Source organism: Solanum dulcamara, chromosome 5, assembly GCF_947179165.1.
Source record: "Solanum dulcamara chromosome 5, daSolDulc1.2, whole genome shotgun sequence".
NCBI classification, from domain to species: Eukaryota; Viridiplantae; Streptophyta; class Magnoliopsida; order Solanales; family Solanaceae; genus Solanum; species Solanum dulcamara.
The window spans coordinates 19,962,037-19,982,510 of record NC_077241.1 but is presented as its reverse complement, the minus strand read 5'-3'; the positions used below and the strand labels follow the sequence as shown (position 1 = coordinate 19,982,510).

The 20,474-nt window shown below is 36.8% G+C and overlaps 1 protein-coding gene across 4 annotated transcripts in view; it reads right to left on the bottom strand.

The window, feature by feature from the left end:
- The window catches only part of LOC129889079 (chlorophyll(ide) b reductase NOL, chloroplastic), a 51,839-nt gene that overhangs the window by 18,001 nt on the left and 13,364 nt on the right, over nucleotides 1-20,474 (bottom strand). Inside the window, exons 2-7 of one of the 4 annotated variants that reach the window (XM_055964202.1) lie at nucleotides 13,738-13,806; nucleotides 8,993-9,054; nucleotides 8,553-8,651; nucleotides 6,765-6,835; nucleotides 6,642-6,690; nucleotides 6,485-6,570 (exon numbers count right to left, since the gene is read on the bottom strand). In XM_055964202.1, the coding sequence (XP_055820177.1) occupies nucleotides 6,485-6,570; nucleotides 6,642-6,690; nucleotides 6,765-6,835; nucleotides 8,553-8,651; nucleotides 8,993-9,054; nucleotides 13,738-13,806 (436 nt within the window). The remainder of the gene's footprint in view (nucleotides 1-6,484; nucleotides 6,571-6,641; nucleotides 6,691-6,764; nucleotides 6,836-8,552; nucleotides 8,652-8,992; nucleotides 9,055-13,737; nucleotides 13,807-20,474) is intronic. The other 3 variants (XM_055964203.1, XM_055964204.1, XM_055964205.1) reach the window with 3 other exon arrangements.

Below are 20,474 nucleotides of genomic sequence, written 5' to 3'. Positions count from 1 at the left end.
TGACAACCTCCCACCGCACCAAATGAAACTTCTTTGCCCGGTCCACCGCATCCAATAGGAAATCTCTCTGAATCTTTTCCAACTATGCAATGACCGAAGTTGGAGCAAGAAACAAGCACAAGTAGTAAGTGGGAATGCTAGAAAGAGTGCTCTTAATAAGCACATCCTTCACACCCTTGGATAAATATTTTTTCTGCCACCTTACTAATCTCTTCTGACCCTCTGAATAACTGAATTCCACACAGTGTGATCCTTGTTTGAAGCACCTAACGGTATTTCAAGATATGTAATCGGAAGGGCCCAAAACCCTACAATTCAAAATGTCGAGCAAGTGATCAAATATCATTCACCTCCCCAACAGCAAATATCTCACACTTCCTCAAATTAATTTTAAGTCTTGACACCACGTAAAACCAAGTGAGAATTTGACCTAATAATCTAGTTGGGTCTCAACTGCATCACAAAAACCAAGGTATCATCCGCAAACAACAAATGAGACACTGATATTATCCCTTCACCCCCAACCGCCGCATCAAAACCCTTCAAGTAACCACCCAAAACAACTTTATCCATCATCAGTCATCCTGCTCAAAGCTTCCATAACTAGAATAAACATCGGTGATAAAGAGTCCCTTGTCTCAAACCCTCGAACTCCCAAAAAATCCGCATGAGTTACCATTCAGCATCACAGAAAATCTCACCGAAGAAATGCTTTCTCCACTTTTTCCCAAATCCCAGTTGAAGCATAATGGAATTTAAGAATTTCCAATTCACATGATCATATGCATTTTCAAGATCAAGTTTGCACAATACACCTGGTACTCCCTGTTTTCTCCTTGAATCCACCACTTTGTTTGCCACCAACACTGCAACAAGAATCTGTCTGCCCTCCACAAAAGCATTATGTGAAGTAGAATAGCCTCATCTAGCACCTTCTTAAGTCTAATAGAAAGCACCTTAGAGAAAATCTTATAAATGCTCCCCACTAGACTAATAGGCCTATAATCTTCCATGCGTGTAGTTCCGTCCCGTTTAGGGATAATAACTATGAACGAGGCATTTACACTTTTTTCGAATTCACCACTATCTTGGAACTCGGGAATAGAATCCCTCACATCGATTCTGACTATATTCCAGCAATGCTGAAAAAAGGCCAAAGAGAAACCATCTAGACCCGGAGCTTTGTCACCCACACAACACTCCACTGCTTTTTTCACCTCCTCCTCCTCCTCGATTGCCCTCTCCAACCACTCGCCCTCCGCTCTCATTTGACTGAACCCTAAGCCCCCATGGTAGGCCTCCACTCCGCTTCCTCTTTAAACAAATCTCATAATAATACAACTACCCCCTCTACTTCCTCTTTCCCCACATGGCTCACCCCATTGACCTCCACTGATTCAATAAAGTTCCTCCTCATGTTTGCTACTGCCACCCTGTGAAAGAATTTGTATTAGAGCCCGGCTTTCAATTATAACGCTCTTGATTTTTGCCTCCAACTAACCACTTGGGCCAAAGCCAAGTCAACTAACTCGCTTTTCAACCTTTCTTTCCTCTCTTTCTCCCTCTCTTCCAACTCCCTCCCCACTTTTATCCTCTCCAACTCTCCTACTTCGTTCATAATCTCTCTCATCTTCACCTCTACCCTCCCAAATACCTCTTATTCCACACCCTTATATCTACTTTGAGGAATTTCAACTTCTTGGCTAGCCTAAAAGAATGCCTCCCCTCCACTACATAGCATATGGATCCCGCAGAGGATGAGGTGGGAAGGGGGTTAATCTAGACACTTGGGAAAATGTTGTGAAGTTGAATGGCTTCAAGCTCGAATAGAGGCCAGCCTTGACTTGGATCCTAGCAGAGCTCGCGCTCCTACTGGATATGTTGGGGGATTTAACATGGTCCAACACATGTTAAACCCTTCTAACCCCGTGACTATGCTACGTCCATATAGCGAAGACAGAAAATGCAAAGAATTTAAACGGTCGTTGTCTGTGGCTTACCTTTTAGTTTTCTTTCTAACCCCGATTTTGTGCATTATATACAACAAACATATAATTCTATCCTTCAAGGTTTTCCGAGAAGCATAGTTTAGATTTCAAAGTAAATATTGTCAATATATATATGTTGTCTGTTTTGCTACTTATATTGTAAAGTGTCTATCCAGTGTAGTCAAAGGCGCGCTTAAGCCCTGAAGCGAGGCTCAAAACGTGTTGAGCGCTTCGCTTCGCTTTATGTGCGCTTCAGTGTCGTAGCTACTACTAAGATAGTTTCTAGGACCACATGTAATAAGTTATCCTATTTTGGTAACCTATCTGTAATAGCTAGTACTAGTAACAATGTAATCACTTAACTATATATATAATATATCTTTTTATCCAAAAAAGAAAGTAAGGTTCTAAGGCAAACTTTTCCTTGCCAATGAGCCTCTTCTAAAGAAGTGATACTAAACAATTGATATTTCACTTTATCATAGTTTTTTCCCAATTTCTTTGGTCATATATTTTTCATTCATGTTTATAATTGTTAGTCTTGGACTAAACATATATATTTGTATATTTTTGTCCCTTTGCGCCTTTTTTCATTAAAGCCCACGCTTTATTTGCGCTTTGCGCTTAAAGCCCCAACAGATCTTAGAGCTTTTTTGCGCTTTTCGCCTTTGATAACACTGTGTCTATCACTTTTGATATAGGTCATAATTCTAATGAAAACAATTATTTAACAGTAACAGCTCATTGAGTTGATCATAACTGAAATTTGCAAAAAAATATTATTCGCTATAAATATGTTGAGGAAAAACATACTGGTGCTTATATATCTTCAAATGTTCTAGAAATTTTGAAATTATATGATCTTGTGACAAAGTTCTAAGTATTACATTAGATAATGTGTCTGTTAATACTAAGGTTGTTAGTTACTTAAAAGCTAGAATTTATCCAATAATTGACGGAATTTTTCATGTTAGATGTGCACGCCATGTTTTTAATTTGTCTGTAACAGATGGCCTTGATTTATTTTCTTGTGGTTGTCCTAAAATACAATATGTTTGTGCCAATATTTTTAATGCTAACAAGGCTAGTAGAATCTGTGAATTTAAAGAGCTTTACAATTTCACTTCACGGCACGGCCAAAAAAAAGAAAGAGCTTCGCTCGGTTGGCTTTCCATTGTGTTGCCCATGAACTTCCATTTAGGAAAGTTCCCAAACTGTTTGTACTAGGTGAAATTCTACATATGACAACAACATACCGCGTGAAATCCCACTAAGTGGGGTCTACGGAAGGTGGAGTGTACGCAGACCTTACCACTACCTCATGGAGGTAAAGAGACTGTTTCCGAAAGACCCTCGGCTCAAGTGCATCAAACCCAAGTAAAAGAAGAAGAAAGCATAGCAATTAATAAGAAGGCATTATAAAGTCTACAAGATACAAATAATAACAAAAAAATAGTATAATAATCAAAACACAATAAACAACATATAGCAAGAACTACAAGGGTACGACCGTACGAGTAGTACTACGACAGGCACTAACAAGCCTAAATCTTCACAAAGCAAGACAACGCTCTACCCCTACTAACCTTCTACCCTAATACGCGACCTCCACTCCTTTCTATCTAGAGTCATGTCCTCAATAATATGAAGTTGCACCATCCTGTCTAATCACATCTCCCCAATACTTCTTCGGCCTACCTCTACCCCTCTATGTACCCCCTACAACTAGCCTGTCACACCTCTTCAATGGAGCATTAGCGCACCTCCTCTTCACATGTCCAAACCAACTCAGTCTCGTATCCCCCATCTTGTCCACCATAGAGGTCACTCTCACCTTCTCCCGGATAACCTCATTCATAATCTTGTCGCTCCTAGTCTACCCACACATCCATAAAGGTATTTAATGAACATAATGTTGACCCCCTTAATCAAATTGTTGATAGCGATTGGGATGAAGGTTTTGAACTAACTAAAAAAATATGTTGCTACAAAACAATTTTCTAGAATTTATTGTCTACTATTTCACAAATGTTAGGTATATTTGTGCAATTTCAGCCCAATTTGCTAAGCATAAAATAATTGAAGCATATGCGGCAGCTATTACACAAATGATTGTGAAGTTAAAAAGTATTTTTCCTTTTCCCTAAGTTTATTTAATTGCTAGTATACTTACTCATCTTTAAAATTACGAGGTGCAAAAGACCAACTATTTTAGAATGTCAAAGTAGTTATATGTTAATATTAAAATAATGTTTGAACACTCTAAAACTATGGAAAGAAATGACAATTTAGTTCCTCGTCCTACTTCTAAGGCTAGATTAGAAGATGACAATGCTTTTGCAGGTATGGGGGAGTACATTTGTCTTTATTGTTCTAGTAATGAAAATGACCTTGGTTCTTATCTTAATTAGGAATTGGAACCTATTAAAGATAAAGAAAACAAAGAGCAACTCTTACAGTGGTGGAGGGAGCGTGGCACGGCATTTCCGTTACATTCAAGAATGGCTCGATATGTACTAGCTATTCAAGCACCATCAGTAGTTTCACAGATACCACAAACATGAATTAGAAGAGGACGGCTTAAAGACTTCCTTTCTTATTATTAGATTGGATCAACGCAGAAAAAAGAACTAGAGAAGAAGAAGAATACAATGAGATACTCAACACTAATAGCGATGACAACATGGAAATGATGGACCGTGAAGCATTGTTTCCGATTCCTGAGAAAATTCTTGAGCAAATTATAAGAGGGTTATAAAAAAGATATATAGGAGTGTAAAGATGGATCTTAGGCCTAACTCAACCTAAAAGCTAGCTTATACGGTGAGGATTGTCCAAGTCCATATAAGGAGACCAACTGCCGCTTTTAGCGCAAAAGCTACAAATGGGAAACCACAAACATGCATTAGAAAAGGACAGCTTAAAGATTTCCTTTCTTATTCAGAGATTGGATCAATGCAGAAAGAAGAACTCGAGAAGAAGAAGAATACAATGAGATACTAAATAGTAATAGCGATGACAACATGGAAATGATGAACCGTCAAGCATCATTGCCAATTCCTGAGAAAATTCTGGAGCAAATTATAAGAGACTTATAAAAAAGATATATAGGAGTGTAAAGATGGATCTAAGGGCTAACTCAACCATAAAAGCTAGCTTATAGGGTGAGGATTGTCCAAGTCCATATAAGGAGACCAATTGTCCATCCTTTTTCCGATGTGGGGCTTCTTAACACTCCCCTGCATGCCCAGACCTCGTTAACTAGAGCATGGACAATATATGGGGGCGCCTAACATTGGTGAACAAAGAGTTGGGATGGGTGCTTTGATACCATGTAAAAATGGATCTTGGACCTAACTTAACCTCAAAAGTTAGCTTATATGGTGGGAATTGTCCAAGTCCATATAAGGATACCAATTGCCCATCCTTTCTCCGATATGGGACTTCTTAACATGAGCATATAAATATTAGTTTGATAATTACAATTAACTACATAGAGGCATATTTCAAATAGAATCCTTCCTAGAACGTGGTTGTGTAGATTAGATGTTCTTGTATTTGTGTGTGAAATTCAAAAACTTCATAGTTCATACTTAAGATTATTTTTCTTTTTATTACTTCCAAAATAATTACAAGTCTTCATAATTCTTTAAGTTTATATGTAATATTAATTATAATTTCTTACATAGCTACTTTAGTTTAATCTCAAATTTGTATCTACTTTTCTAAAGTAATATTAAGATATAATTTCTTACAAATTTTTATATTTTTTGGACTTGGATGTAGATGAATTTTAAATAAAAAATAAAAAAGCCCCCATACGTTCCTTGACCACGCCCCTCGGTGTGTCCTCCTAGACCCGGCCCGGTCTTCCTCCATCCCCCTAAGTTTTGTCCCTGTCCTGTACCCCTAAATTTGTACCGTCCCCCTTAACAGCCATACATAACACATTCATGTAATGAAGAAACACATCTAACGGTTCTTAGAGATATTATTCTTACACAGTTTTTCCGTAATTTTATTATCAACTGATTTGTAAACCAAACCACGGTTTACTTAAATGAGTTTAAGGTCCAGTTATTTAAGGATCAACCACATATAATGGTTCTGATAATACTATTCTTATACAGATTATCCATAACTTTCTTATCAACTGATTTATGACCTTCACCATGGTTGAACTTAATGAGTTTAAGGTCCAGTTATTAACTGACTAACTTGATGTTTCCACCAAGAGGTTGGTACAGTTAACAAAGAAATCCTGCAGTTCCAATTTCAATAGGACAGAATTGATGAACCACTGTCAACGGGAAGAATTTGTGCATCACCTGGGATATCCAGATGACATTCCAGGGTAATAGAGCAAAATGAGATACTTTTCTTGATAAGTTATTCACTTCTCAAATCTCCCTTATGAAAATGTTCTTGGACATGGCCCCACCTCTTCTAATACATTATGCATAAGTTGAGTGCCACTGGGAAAGGTATAAAGATACCTGGGGGTTGGTCTTCCATCTGAGCCAGCCCCATCAATATTAAAAATATGACCTCCTCGTGGCTGATTCTGCATCAAGTTTATAGCCTAAAATAACAAATGTTAGCAAACAGAGGAAAACCAACAAAGTGGAATCCATAACCTAGCAATGTTTTTACCTCACGACAACATATCATCAAACCAAGAGTATTTGTAGTGACAACTTGACTGCACACAAATCGAGTTCATGAAAAACATCGATAAACAAAGATAGGACACATCTCAAATGCAAAAGAGCTCACATTAAATCTTCATCAGAAGCTTCTGCCAGGGGTTTGAAGCTATACGCATTTGATCCTGCATTGTTGATCTGCTTCATTCTCGAGAATTTGTGAGAAACCAACAAAAATTAGAATATCAGCATTTTAACATAAAAGTTTCTCAATGACTGAAACTAAAATACAAGAATTACCACCATGGGGTGGAGTGATAAAACAACACTTATATCACACCTTTAAGATACACGCACAAAGTTTTCCCATCTCATTTTTACCAGATAATTGATGTGTTAGACTATCCAGATGGAAATCATATGAACTATGAACATGCTAATATTTGGAGTTAATTGCTTAAATGGTCACCCAACTTATGGAAATAACTTACCAAAGTCACTTTCGTTTTTTTAAGATTAAGAAAATAACAAACACCCATTTGGCATGTCATGTCAAAATAAAACCTACGTAACCCATGTACCTTATACCCATTAAACCCACCCAATAAGAAAATGAGTCTAAATACACAAAAATAATGGAGATGACTGATAGAGAAACGTAGGATTTCATGTACGTGGAATCCTTCACTCAACTTCCCTTCATTCGTCCAGCACCAATAATAGAAAAAGGCATTAGGCTTTTTGGCAAAGAATTAGATGGTGTTCATGACTCCAACACTACAAAGGGACCTGTTACAAAGAAAATTTAACAGGTCCGTCAAATTCTCTTTGCATGTGTATGGTAATGTGGAATGATTTAGTTGAGTGAAATCTTCTTGAACTCAAGTTTATGGGTGTTAATTGATGTTCTGGGTTAAGATCATTCTCGTGTCATTTAGGTAGACCCATTTATTAGGTCGTATTTTAATGATGATTTTAATGTTTGCAGGAATATTATTGAAAGTCAAAGCTATTAATCACTCAAGATTTCCAAGGCCTTAATCAAAGGCGAATCTCGGATGACTTCGAGGGAAAGAACCAAGACTCGTGGAAGACATATGGAAGTAGTGTCAAGTACTAATCAAGACCCAGTGTAATTATGGAAGCAATACCAAAAGGAATATTTGGAAGATCAGTAAAAATCCTTCAACAGCAGCCTCTTTGAATGAGTTGTCCCTTATTCTGGGAAAGGATATCAATTTACCTTTCCAAGGATCAAATCCTTAGGCAAGATGAGTTGTACTCATCAACCATTTCAAAGACTTGCAGAGAAAATCCCTTGCAACCCAAGGGCAATGGACTGAGATCCACATTGGATCCCAACCAGTATAAAAATATCCGGTGTCATTTACATACTGTTTTATTACTTGCTTATCATATAGTTGCATAGTAGTCGATTCATTCTCTGCAGATTAAACGAAACTATAAAAGATCTAAATTCACCACCACCATCCCTCTCTTACACTTTCACCATTTTCTTATTGAGTGGGTTAAATGTGTATAATGGACATGGGTTATATCTTAAAAATGAGTTTTTAATATGATGTGGCATGCCAATAGGGTGTTTGTTATTTTCTGAGTCAAATAACAATAGTTGGATGACTTCGTTGTCCCAAAAGAAAAAGTGACTTTGGTAGGGAATTTCCATAAGTTGGGTGAGGAATTAACTCTAATATTTATATCATGGCTTTGCAGCAGTTCAAACAACTAATTTTATGGATCAAGTACCGACAATAATTCTTGAACAAACTGTGAAATGAAAGAATAAAAAACAAAACGTTAACAATCAAATCAGAAAGAGAATTGGACTACTGATATAAGGAACATAGAGAGCATTCGCCTTATCATCTCAAGCAAATTGAGGGTCCAGATTAAATACCCATATGTCGATGTATTTAAGCTTTTGCTTCGCAAAGGCAACTAAGTTCTTCACGTCATCTCCCTCTCTAACGTCACACTTCGTGCCCTGCATAGGGATCTGAATCAAGCATGTAAAGACTAAAATAATACTTAAGCTAATCATGTAAAAGGAAGCCCATAACACCTGAAAGGACCAATAACTATACTGATGGACCTTTTGTTTACTTTACAACCTTACTTTCAACAGAACATGATTCAGGAAATCAAAGTTCAAGTCAATTGGTAGGCATGAAGGACAGAAAATACTAATCACACAAAAGTATCTTAGTCATTTGAGAAACAAGATATTCATCAATCATCATAGAACCAACAGACTGAAGATGAAACTAGTGATGGGTATACAGAAAGAATGAAGGAATGACTATGGGGTATCAAGAAATGAAGTGAACATGGAGGTACCCACACATGCTGCTTCCCCGTTTCAACTCTTAACTTGTCAAGAGCAGATACAACTCTTTCATCTGTCAAAAAAAGAAAAAAACTGGTCAACTCTAAAGACATAATTACATATAATTCTAAACTATATATCCCGTAGAACTTGTTTCTATTCCATTCAGGGGTAGGGAGATGAAGAGATAACATAAAGATAGTGTGAGCTTTAAAGAAGTAAAAAGAGAGAATGAGAACACATCCCCACGAGTTACAATGAAGAGAGAAAATCTCATTGTATCAAGGTAACGTGCAAAATCATCAGTGTTATGCTATTCCAATCATAGTGAGTTCAGGACTTGAATAAGAAACATAAAGGTAGGAGAACAGCAATTATTGGTATATGACTCCATAGAGATCAAACTAGATTATGAATATGCCATCCCTACCAATCTTCAATTCAAACTTCAGCAGATTCTCTTTCTTTGTTTTGCTAACTTCACCAAGCTCTGCTCCTTTCAACCCATATTATCTCCTATTAAGTAGCCAGATTCCCATTTACCCTATTCTAATGAGCTTGAATCCATTGCTTTTCACGATTTCCTTAATTTGCATGTGTGGCACTAAAAGTCTAGGGATCACTGACCCAATGCCTGCAACTTCTTCTTTTTTTCCCACAAACTGTAGCTTCTTAGATTAACATTCCTAAAGTGCCCATAGTCATCCTTAACAGAAGTGGATAACAAAATAGGATTAAACTATCATATTTAGCTACTCAAAAGTAAAATTTCTCCAACTACTCTTTTTACCCCCTACGCTAGCATGCAGGTACAAATTCACTATGGACATATAAACATATTGGTTTCCAATCTTCTTCTTCTATTTGATGGACAGGAAAACTATAACAAGATGCTTCCAATAATAACCATAGAGCAGTGCTAATTGTCAACAAAATGATCCCAACATCCAAGTTGTACTGATTACTGAGACTTTTACAATTTCATTTTCTTTCTTCTATGATTGTAGCAACCAAAAGGAACTAACTATAAAGTAGATAAGTGTTCATCTGTTTTCCATCATATCTCTTGCTTTGGGGATGTGGAGAGCAATGATATAACTTTTAGTGCATAGCACACTCGAGTTCAGATCACTGTAGCAATTGGACATCGCACGCCTACATGATATGATTTCCTTGATTTTTTACATAATGGTGGTGTGTGAATAAGCTTAATGCACCTTGACTATTCCACCGGGCACTAGCTACTTCCAATCAGCACAGGTATTCAATAATTTTGTCCATCAAGGCTTAGGCAGATGGGAAGTAATCACCTTTTCCCTCTGTTCCATTTTATGTGTCTTAGTTTGATTAAGCACAAAGTTCCAAAAAATAAGGAAGACTTTTAAATTTAGCGTCTTAAACTAAACCTGTGTATTGTACCAAAAAGCCCTTTGAATCTTGTGATAAGGATGTTGGAATTAAAGAGAGCACTAAACAAAAGTGACATTCTTTTTTAAACCGGCGAAAAAAAAGTAGGGCAGCCCAGTGCACTAAAGCTCCCGCTATGCGCAGGGTCCTGGGAAGGGCCCGACCACAAGGGTCTATTGTACGTAGCCTTACCTTGCATTTCTGTCAGAGGCTGTTTCCAAAGCTTGAACTCATGACCTCCTGGTCACATGGCAGCAACTTAACCAGTTACTCCAAGGCTCCTCTTCAGGAGCAATGTTTTAGTCTTTGTTGGATTGAGCCCTGTTCTACGAGGTATGTATCCGCTTCAGTGACCTTACGCCATACCCCTGAGTGCAAACTGATTTCCTTGATTATGATGGTGTTTTAGAGGTCATTGTAAATTTAACAATGATCTACCAGATTATGGAGATAAATGAGTATTTAGTTGAGTAATACATTGACAATCAATCTATACTAATCTATGTTGCTTGGACTCTTCAAAAATGTCAACAGGTGCGGCATCGAAAGTAGTGTATTTTTGGAGAATCCAACACGGGTGCGGCATTGAAAGTGCAGAGTCTGTGCAACTTAGATACTAATACAAATATATAAACCTCAAACCAAAATGTTTAAGAGACTAAAACATTCCTCTAAAGTTGACGAACTTTATAACAACATTCGAAGTGAATTCTCACAAGTGGGATCTGGGAGGGTATAATGCATGCAGGCCATACCTCTACCTTGTCAAGGTAGAGAGGTTGTTTCGGGAAGACCCTCATCTCGAGCACAACAAATCAAGGTAGGTTTGGAAGGGAAAAAAGCGACAATGAAGAAGACATAGCAACTAGTCAAAAGAACAATAACAGCAACAACAACAACATAGTGCGATAACTGAAGCACAATAAACACATGATAAAGAAAATCAAAAGCAATACACTACAAGAATAAGGCTATTACTACAACAAACAACACTCCACTATCCTCTATTCTTCTATCCTAATCTGTGACCTCCACACACTCCTATCTATGGTCATGTCCTTCCTAAAGTGAAGATGTGTCATGTACAGGGTAATCACCTCTCCCAAATACTTTTTCCCATCTCTACCTCTCTTTGTACCTACTATATCTAACCTCTCGCACCTCCTCACTGGGCCTTTGCGCTTATCCTCATCACATGCCCAATACATCTCTGTCTCGTTTTTTTCTATCTTGTCCACCACGGAGGCAACTCTCACATTGTCCCATATATCTTTATCCCTGATCCTATCGCTTCTTGTGTGTCCACAAATCCATCTCACCATCCTCATTACTGCAACCTGCATCTTCTCAACACGGGAGTTCTTGATTGGTCAACACTCTGCCACGTACAACAAAGTCGGTCTAACCACCACTCTACAAAACTTACCCTTTAAGTTTTTGTGGTACTTTTTTATCATACAAGACTCCAGAGGCAAGCCTCCACTTCATCCACACTACACCAATGCGATATGTGACATCATCATCGATGTCCCCACTTCCTTGGAATTAAAGACCCAAGATAGTTGAAATTATCACCTTCAAAAATTTAATTATCCAACAATATAATGTAATAAAGCATAAGACCAAGAGATTTTTGTGGGAATTCTAAAGGTTACATGGAAATTCTCAAAGGACAAACAATGATGCATGTATCTAAAATCTACATCTTTTATACTTCCCGAAAATCTCAAACATAAATAATGTTTTCCTATGAACTACATTAGATTCTTCAAAGAAGTACAATAATTTTAAAAGGAATATCTCAAACATTAGGAATAGCCAAGTTCTTTAAACTCAAACTTAAAGAAATATCACTCTCAACATCCAAAACGTGAATTCAGATTAAATTGACTATTATTTCGAGAATAATATTTGAATCAAGGGTATATGATTTCGAGTATATGTGAGTTTTTTCGGCCCAAATAAGGATTAAATATACAATGATAAATTTTAGAGGACATATTGTAACATGATTGTTACTGTAAAATTTAAGAAAAGGAGTTCACACAAGACATCTTAAGAAAGTGGTAGATATTGTTCCATCTTCTTAGAACTGTGCAACCTTAAGCATTCAAGCTTGAATTTCGAAGTTGTTTCCTCAAAGAAGTACAAAAATCATGGAAGCTCAGAAATATTGTTAGGAGCAATGTAACTATGAGTTAACTCATTATATTATTCAAGTAAACACATAACACATATATGAAATTACAATAATACATGCGAGGACTTTAGTGAGGCCAGTGCTTTTTCTTTATCGAGTTGACTAATTAGGATCACCATTCATCAATTTTAGGAACTTACTTTTTTTCTATAACTTTATTTCCTTTATTAATATTTATATCAGTCTATAGACTTTGAGCCGAGGGTCTATCGAAAATAGTCTATCTACCCCACAAAGAGGTAGGGGTAAGGTTTGCCTACGTCCTACCCTCCCCAAACTCCATTTGTGAGATTACACTAAATATATTGTTGTTGTTAACACGGGGTAGGGGTGTGCCAAGAGACTAGTGAACATGTAAATATGCATTTAAGTAGTCCCATCACTTCTTACTTAATTGTAAAGCCAAATTCTGACATGGAGCTCAAAATAAAATCAGTTATACAATTTCCTCAGTCTTCAATCTCTATTGGCTTGAAGCTTTGAATTTCTTTTCTATTCGAAACAAATAATCAAGATTGGTCGTTTGGTTTTTGGAGAGCTTCGCATGTCCTATTCTGTTCTTTTTAAAAAAAAAATTGGTAGGAAAATAGAAGTTCATTATTCATATTTAATCCTAATAAAACAAATATTTGTCTTCGTTGTCAAGATCCAGGGATGGCTTTTTAGTTTTCTGAAAAGAATATCAAACATTTCTCGAGTCCAAGTTAAGTTTGGGTGCGACATCTTTCTAAAAGGAAAGCTTGGCAAAAAGCTACACTTTCTTTCAGTTTAACAAGGGAAAGAACCCCAGACATCTAAAACAATGTTCAGTGATGACTTGGCAAAATCTCAACATCCCCCTCCCCCTTCAGTGGCAGAGTTTGAATCTCAGCCTTTGCATTTTGGGACAATTCTTCACCTACGATATATCCCAACTCCTCCTATATCATCATGATTTTCGAACAACGATACACCACTAATGGAACATCTATTGCCATGATACCCCCACATATTCTGCATATATCATTTTTACACAATTGACTACCTTTTTCACAAACAATAAAATAAAACAAAAATGATAGAGGAACTGAACAATGAAAAAGCCAATAAATCCATCGGTTCATGACATCATTGAAGTCAATGCTATTATCACTTATGATATGAAATCACCTGATCTGGAGCAAATGATGACACTATCACCTGCCTTGAGAAATTCTTTAGCTAATGCATAGCCTATTCCTGAAAGAACAAAATAACGTCAATTCTAGACATCTACAGTAAAGTGGGCAGACTGAAACATAATCCACGAGCACATGGAATTAGCTACAAATCTAATGGTTTTGCTAGAAGGTAAAGAATTTTATTAAGCTTTTCAAGCAACAGGAAATTGAATATATTGTATCCCTATCTAATACAGTCATGTATTCCAGTGATTACACAAAAACATGGCTGAGTTTCAGCATACAAACAATTAGTTACTACACAAATTATCAAAGAATGATCAAAATGGGGAAAAATTGTGAAGAGAGTCTTCAGGCATTAAAAGAACAATAAATCCACCTATAGAAAGGTTCAAGTGACCACCTATAAATAGGCGTTAGCAGCTGTTTCAACCATGAACCAAGAAATTATACATTTTAATATCCAAACTGTTGCATTTGGCATTATCAGGGAAAAGGTGGACACTAAAAGCCCTCAAAGGAACTACAAACCAGATGCATGTTATAGCACTCCAGCTGAAGAAACTTGGCCTCCTTCCGTATAAAACTATAAAGTTTACTTTATTCACACCATCAACAGTTAAGCTTCATCATTCGGCAATGATAAATAAGGTCTGCATTACTATGCAAACTATTTCCCCTGCCATTTAGTTGATCCCTCATTCTTTTGTTTCACTGAAAGCAATTGCATGACTCTTGGAAATATCTTCAAAAACACAGGTGGCAATGAACCAATATAAAGGTGCAAAAGGGAGACCAGGGAGTATATCAAAGAGTTCTGCTCTTGAATGCTAATTACTTTCTTAAGAAGGCGTATCTGCTGAAATGTCAATTCCAGGGAGTATCATTTGCTCCAAGAATTTTACACCAGGTCATGCTACCAGTTACAGGACCAAATCTGAATTACTTGGACCAATTTCAGACTCGGTGAATCTGGATCTTAATCTAGCCTTCTGGAGTGAGTGAAACTTTTTAGTAGGATATAATTATTAAATTTCGCAAGGCACATGAATCTATAAATTCTTGAATTTATGACCTCATCATTTGCAACGCAACAATCATTCAATTGATTCCTCCAATATGAAAAAAAAAATGGACAGAAAGTAACTAGGTAGGATGCTTCAAAAATTAGATGAAGCTGACTATCTTATTTTAGAAAAAGCTGATTATACTGGAACACTAGATCACAGAAAGAAAACAACTTGAATAGCATTTGTTAAGTAGGCATTTGGACAATATTAGTGTTAGAATATGAATACGTATATACAATCCTACTTAGAAAAGGAATAGGAATATGAATAGTAACAGGAATTGAAGTATTAAATAGTATCCTACTTGGTAAAGGATTATATTGTAGTGTCTATAAATAGGGTCTCTGTGTAATGTGGATATACAATTCAATAATATTTTTTCCTATATTTCTCACATGGTATCAGAGCCTCTACAATCTTGATAAAGAATCAAAGAGCTTCCGCTGCCAGCGGGTGGTTATTACCCATATATGTCACTCGTCTGGCCAACGATTATGTTAGCAAAAGTCAGGGTCACCGTATATCTTTCCGGTGACTATTTTCTCATATCTAATTTGCGTAGCACCGTGCATCTTTCCAGTGACTACTTTTTAATATTTACCTTGCGTAGTACTGTGCATTTTTCCAGATTACTTTCTTATATCTGATTTGTGTAGCACCGCGCATAATTTCGGTGACTACTTTTTCATATCTTATTGTGTAGCACCGTGCCATCTTTCCGGTGACTACTTTCTCATATCCGATTTCTGTAACACCGTACTATTTTTTCGGTGACTACTTTTTCATTACCGATTTGCGTAGTGCCGTTCATCTTTCAAGTGCCGTTCATCTTTCAGGTGACTACTTTCTTGTTTGTGTAGGGTCATGCCATCATTCTGACCATACCCATATAATTGTTATTTTCCAGTAAGGTCATGCCATCATTCCGACCCTATCCATATCATTCTCTTTCTCAGTAGGGTCATGTCATCATTCCAACCCTACCCATATAATTTTATTTATCAGATTGTCACCACTTTTTATCTAATAATCCAACATGACCATGTTCTGACCAGTTTTACGATTTACTTTTGCCAAAAAAAAAGATAAACTCAGATATTAGGGTTGGAGTACAGTTATATTTTCTCTCCCGTGGCTAAAATAGCATATGTCTGCCTTCTTCTATCTATAGTTGTTCTCCATTGGCATTTTAATCAATTGGACATTAAAAATGTTTTTCTCCATGGTGATCTCTAGGAAGAAGTCTATATGGAGCAATCACTTGATTTTGTTGCTCAGGGGGAGTCTAGTAGCCTTGTATGTTGATTGCGTAGGTCACTCTCTGAAACAGTCTCCTCAAGCCTGAATTGGGAAGTTCAGCACAGTGATTCAGGAGTTTGGCATGACTCGTAGTGGAGCTGATCACTCTGTGTTTTATAGACATTCTGCACCAAATCTATGTATTTATTTGGTGGTTTACGTTGATGATATCGTTATCACCGTCAATGATCAAGATGGTATCGCTAATTTGAAGTAACATTTCATTCAACCTTTCCAGACTAAAGACCTCGGCAGATTGAAATATTTCCTAGGCATTAAGGTTGCTCAGTCTAGATCAAGTATTGTTATTTCTCAATGCAAGTATGCCTTAGACATTCTTGGGAAACAGGAATGATGGGATGTGAACCCATTGACACTCTTATGAATCTAAATGTCAAAATTCTTCCAAGACAAGGGAAGCCACTCAGTAATCCAGAAAGATATAAACAGCTGGTTGGAAAGTTGAATTATCTCACAATGACTAAACCTGACATCTTTTTTCCTGTGAGTGTTGTAAGTCAGTTTATTACTTTTCCTTGTGATAGTCATTGGGATGCAGTTGTTCGTATTATGTGATATATAAAGTCAACTCTCGATAAAGGACTACTCTTCGAGGATCAAGGCCATGAGCATATCACCGGATATACAGACGCTGATTGGGTATGATCATCCTATGATAGACGTTCTACATCCAGATATTGTGTTTTAGTAGGAGATAATTTGGTGTCTTGGAAGAGTAAGAAACAGAGTGTGGTTGCTCGATCTAGTGCAGAAGCAAAATATCGAGCAATGGCGACAGCAACTTGTGAGCTAGTTTGATCAAACAATTGCTGAGAGAACTAAAGTTTGGAGAAACCGGTCATATGAAACTTGTGTGTGATAATCAAGAGGTTCTTCATATCGCATCAAATCCAGTATTCCATAAGAGGACTAAGCACATTGAGATTGATTGTCACTTTGTCAAAGAAAAGATACTCTTAGGAGATATTGTTACAAAATTTGTGAAGTCAAGTGACCAACTTGTAGCTATCTTCACCAAGTCCCTCACTGGTCCTCGTATTAATTATATTTGTAACAAGCTAGCTACATATGATTTGTATGCACCAGCTTGAGGGGAGTGTTAGAATAGGAATAGATATATACAATCCTATTTAGAATAGAAATAGGAATAGGAATAGTAAATAGTCCTACTTGGTAAAGGATTGTATTGTAGTGTTTAAATAGAGTCTCTCTGTAATAATGTAGATACACAATTCAATAATATTTTTTCCTATATTTCTCACAATTAGGTTGAAGTTGAAAAAGATAGTATCCGAAGTTAATGTTGAAAATGAATATTTGAATAAATATAGTCGAATGAGCTGGCAGATTTGGTGATAATTTGCTCCTGTAAATATGGGAAAGCATATATTTTAGGAAAAGCTATAAGGAATTATTTTCTAGGAATATAGTTTAGAGGAAATCCCTTGATTCAAGGATCTCCTAAGAATTAGGGATTGATTAGTTTATTTTGATCTTACTTGTTCTCTAGTAAATACTGTATAATTCTATGAATAAGGATATACTTTTGCAGTATCTAAACTTTCATGGTTTCAAAGCGTGACCTTTTCCCCTAATATCATATGGACAAAATAGCCTTTCACAGAGAGCATCTTTCTGGAATATCAATAGAAGACAAAAGTTCTTCTCTGGAAGCTCCGACAGAAAATCTAATGACACAAGGAGGCAATGCTTCTCTTATGCCCTTGCAGTAAACTTCTCATAGATTAAATGGGAAGAACTATCTGGAATGGTCACAATCTGCAAAGCTTGCAATCGATGGTCATGGAAAGTTGGGACATCTGACCCGAGAGACGGAAAGGCCAGAAGTCAGAGACGCAAATATGAACACCTGGAGATTAGAGAATTCACTCGTGATTGCCTGGTTGATAAATTCTATGGAACCAATCATAGGAAAACCTTATCTTTTTTTAATCCACTGCTAAGGATGTGTGGGACACTATTAGGGAGATATATTTTGATCAGAAAATGTCTCTCAAATTATTGAGGTAAAAATTAAACTATGGCAAGCTAAGCAAGGAAAGAAGGAAGTCACTGCTTGTTATAATGAAATGGTGTCTTTGTGGCAGGAGTTAGACAAGTGTTACTGTGAGAAATATGATAGAAAAATATTATTAAATTGTGTGTCTACATTATTACACAGAGACCCTATATATAGACACTATTATAATCCTTAACCAACTAGGATACTACACATTATTCCTATTCTAAGGAGGATTGTATATACCTATTTCTATTCTAACATTCTCCCTCAAACCGGTGAATACAAATCATATTTACCTAGCTTGTTACAAATGTAATTAATATGAGGACCGGTGAGGGACTTGGTGAAGATATCTGCAAGTTGATCACTTGACTTCATAAATTTTTTGACAATATCTCCTGAGAGTATCTTTTCTCTAACAAAGTGATAATCAATCTCAATGTGCTTAGTCCTCTCATGAAACACTGTATTTGATGCGATATAAAGGGCCCTTTGATTATCACACACAAGTTCTATCGGATCGATTTATCCAAATTTTAGTTCTCTCAACAACTGTTTGATTCAAACTAGCTCACAAGTTGCTACAATCATGGCTCAATATTTTGCTTCTGGACTAGATCGAGCAACAACGCTCTCTTTCTTACTCTTCCACGATATTAAATTACCTCCTACTAAAACACAATATCCGAATGTAGAACGTCTATCAGAGGGTGATCATGCCCAATCAGTGTCTGTATGTCCAGTGATATGCTCATCGCATTGATCCTCAAAGAGTAGTCCTTTATTGAGAGTTGACTTTATATATCGAAGAATACGAACAATTGCATCACAATGACTATCACAAGGGGAAGTCATAAACTAACTTACAATACTCACAGGAAAAGAGATGTTGGATCTAGTCCTGTGAGATAATTCAATTTTCCAACCAGCCGTCTGTACCTTTTAGGAATACTGAGTGGCTCTCCCTGTCCTGGAAGGAGTTTAATATTCGAATCCATAGGAGTGTCCATGCATCTACATCACATCATTCATATCTCTTCAAGAATGTATAAGGCATATTTGTACTGAAAAATAACAATACCTGATCTAGACTGAGCAACCTCAATACCTAGAAAATACTTCAGTCTGCCGAGGTCTTTAGTCTAGAAATGCTAAAAGAGATGTTGCATCAAATTAGTGTTACCATCTTGATCATTGTCGGTGATAACTATCAACATAAGCAACCTCAATACCTAGAAAATACTTCAATCTGCCTAGGTCTTTAGTCTGGAAATGCTAAAAGAGATGTTGCATCAAATTAGTGTTACCATCTTGATCATTGCAGGTGATAACGATCAACATAAACAACCAAATAAATACATAAATTTGGTGTAGAATACTGATAAAATATAGAGTCATCAGCTCCACTACAAGTCATGCCAAACACATGAATTATTGTGCTGAACTTCCCAAACCAGGCTCGAGGAGACTGTATCAGACCATAGAATGACTTACGCAATTGACATACAAGGCTACGCAACTGACGATGATAAGTCAGGAGTGGTGGCACTACAACTGGAGATGTAGAACTAACCGTAGATTCCTCAAAAGTCGGTACAGATAAGACCTAAGGCATGGGTAAGACCTCAAAGACATCAGAATGATCAGAAGACGTATAGTAAGGTTGAGATTCAACGAATGTGACATCGGCAGACATAAGGTATGGACGAAGATCAAGTGAATAGCAACGATACCCTTTTTGAACTCAAGAGTAACCAAGAAAGACACATTTGAGAGCACAAGGGGTTGATTATCTTTTTTTGGTCTAAGTTATGAACAAAGCATGTGCTCCTAAAGACACGAGGGAGGATAGAGTAGAGATGTGACAGATGAAACAATATGGAATGTGAATCTGATTCGGAATAGAAGAGGAGGGCATTCTATAAATCAAATAACAAGATACAAGGATGCATCACCCCAAAAACGCAGAATGAGAAAAGAGCGGACAGTCTCAATGAGATGCATATTCTTCCTTTCTGCTGCATCGTTCTGCTAAGGGGTGTACGAATAAGATGTCTGGTAAATAATGCCTTAGTGACTCATAAACTCCTAAAACTGGGAGGATAAGTATTCTAAGGCATTATCACTAAGAAAAGTATGAAATGAATCACCAAACTGATTGTGTATTTCAACAAAGAAATCTTTGAATATAGAAAATAACTCAAAATGATCTTTCATTAAGAAAACACAAGTGCATCTTGAATAATCATCAATGAAACTAACGGAATAACGAAATCTTAAGGTTGAACTAACTCTACTAGGACCCCAAATATC